This window comes from Asparagus officinalis, chromosome 6, assembly GCF_001876935.1.
Source record: "Asparagus officinalis chromosome 6, Aspof.V1, whole genome shotgun sequence".
Lineage (NCBI taxonomy): Eukaryota > Viridiplantae > Streptophyta > Magnoliopsida > Asparagales > Asparagaceae > Asparagus > Asparagus officinalis.
The window spans coordinates 74,266,948-74,268,092 of NC_033799.1; the positions used below are offsets into that span (position 1 = coordinate 74,266,948).

The 1,145-nt window shown below is 38.2% G+C and overlaps 1 protein-coding gene across 1 annotated transcript in view; it reads right to left on the reverse strand.

The window, feature by feature from the left end:
• LOC109846331 (nucleolin 1-like) overlaps nt 748-1,145 on the reverse strand; it is a 13,457-nt gene continuing 13,059 nt past the window's right edge. The window contains exons 27-28 of the mRNA XM_020415558.1: nt 939-1,066; nt 748-760 (exon numbers count right to left, since the gene is read on the reverse strand). Of these exons, the coding sequence (XP_020271147.1) occupies nt 748-760; nt 939-1,066 (141 nt within the window). The remainder of the gene's footprint in view (nt 761-938; nt 1,067-1,145) is intronic.

Here is a 1,145-nt window from a genome sequence, read left to right on the forward strand (position 1 = left end):
CCCCCCCCCACACACACACACACACACACCACCACCACCACCACCCTCCTCTTTATTGTCGTTTTTGTTTGGAGAAGCTCTTTCTAGAATCCTCATCCACAATGATCAAAATGTACACACCACAAATATTACATAACATAAATGGACGGGGGTAAAGATAGATGTAGGCCAAATATTTATTAGACATAAGCGATGGATAAAGGCTAAAATGGTACTTAACCTTAAAGTTTCACTCCCTTTGCACTGGTACGTCCTAATTTGTTTTTCACAGCATTTATAATATCCCAAATTGTTTTAAAATTAGCACACATTACTAGTCCTATTGTGCAAACATGAAAATTTTCACTTGCATATCCTCACATGACACATAATACTTGATTTTACATGTCGCTTAGGATTAAAATTTTCAAGTTTGCATAACAAATTTAAACGGCTTAGATATATAAATACTGCAAAAAATAAGTGAGAGCATACAAGTGCAAAGTGAGTGAAGCTACAGAGCACCCAACTGCTACTTAGCCAAATCTGGATATTAACTTTTCTTGTTTTTGCTACAAAGTATAATTGCATCCATCCTTCACAAAAATTTACACAACGATGACCCTTGTAACTTACCCGAAAACTTTACTCACCAATCTTTCAAATAGAGGTAGCCCCCAAAACATGCAGCAACCGCGCCACAGCGAATGAACGCAGCTAATGAACATTGGTAACTGGAGCTGCCAGTTCATTGAAATAGTAATAACCTCATTGCAATGAACTGTAATTTCGAAGAACCAAGTAAAATGATACCAAAATCACAATGCAGCAAAAGTTTCGAGAGACCAAAGGCTATTGATATTTAACGGCACGTAGGAAGAAAATATTCTTGCATATCCAAAAAGAACTCATCAAGCAGAAACGACAATGGGGAAACAAAAGCCGGTTGAATAGTGTACCATAGCCCTATGCCGTCAATAAACGCTGGGCACTCTCTATAAGTAATGTGCTCATGATCCACAACTAGAAAGAGTAACATGGCATGAGAATTTCTCGTCTGAGATGTAACATCATCGATTATAAGAATCTAGAACAGAGTAGAGGAGTAACAAGGCGTGAGAATTTGTCGACTGAGATGTAATGCACTCCGCACTGCGAAAGCTAAC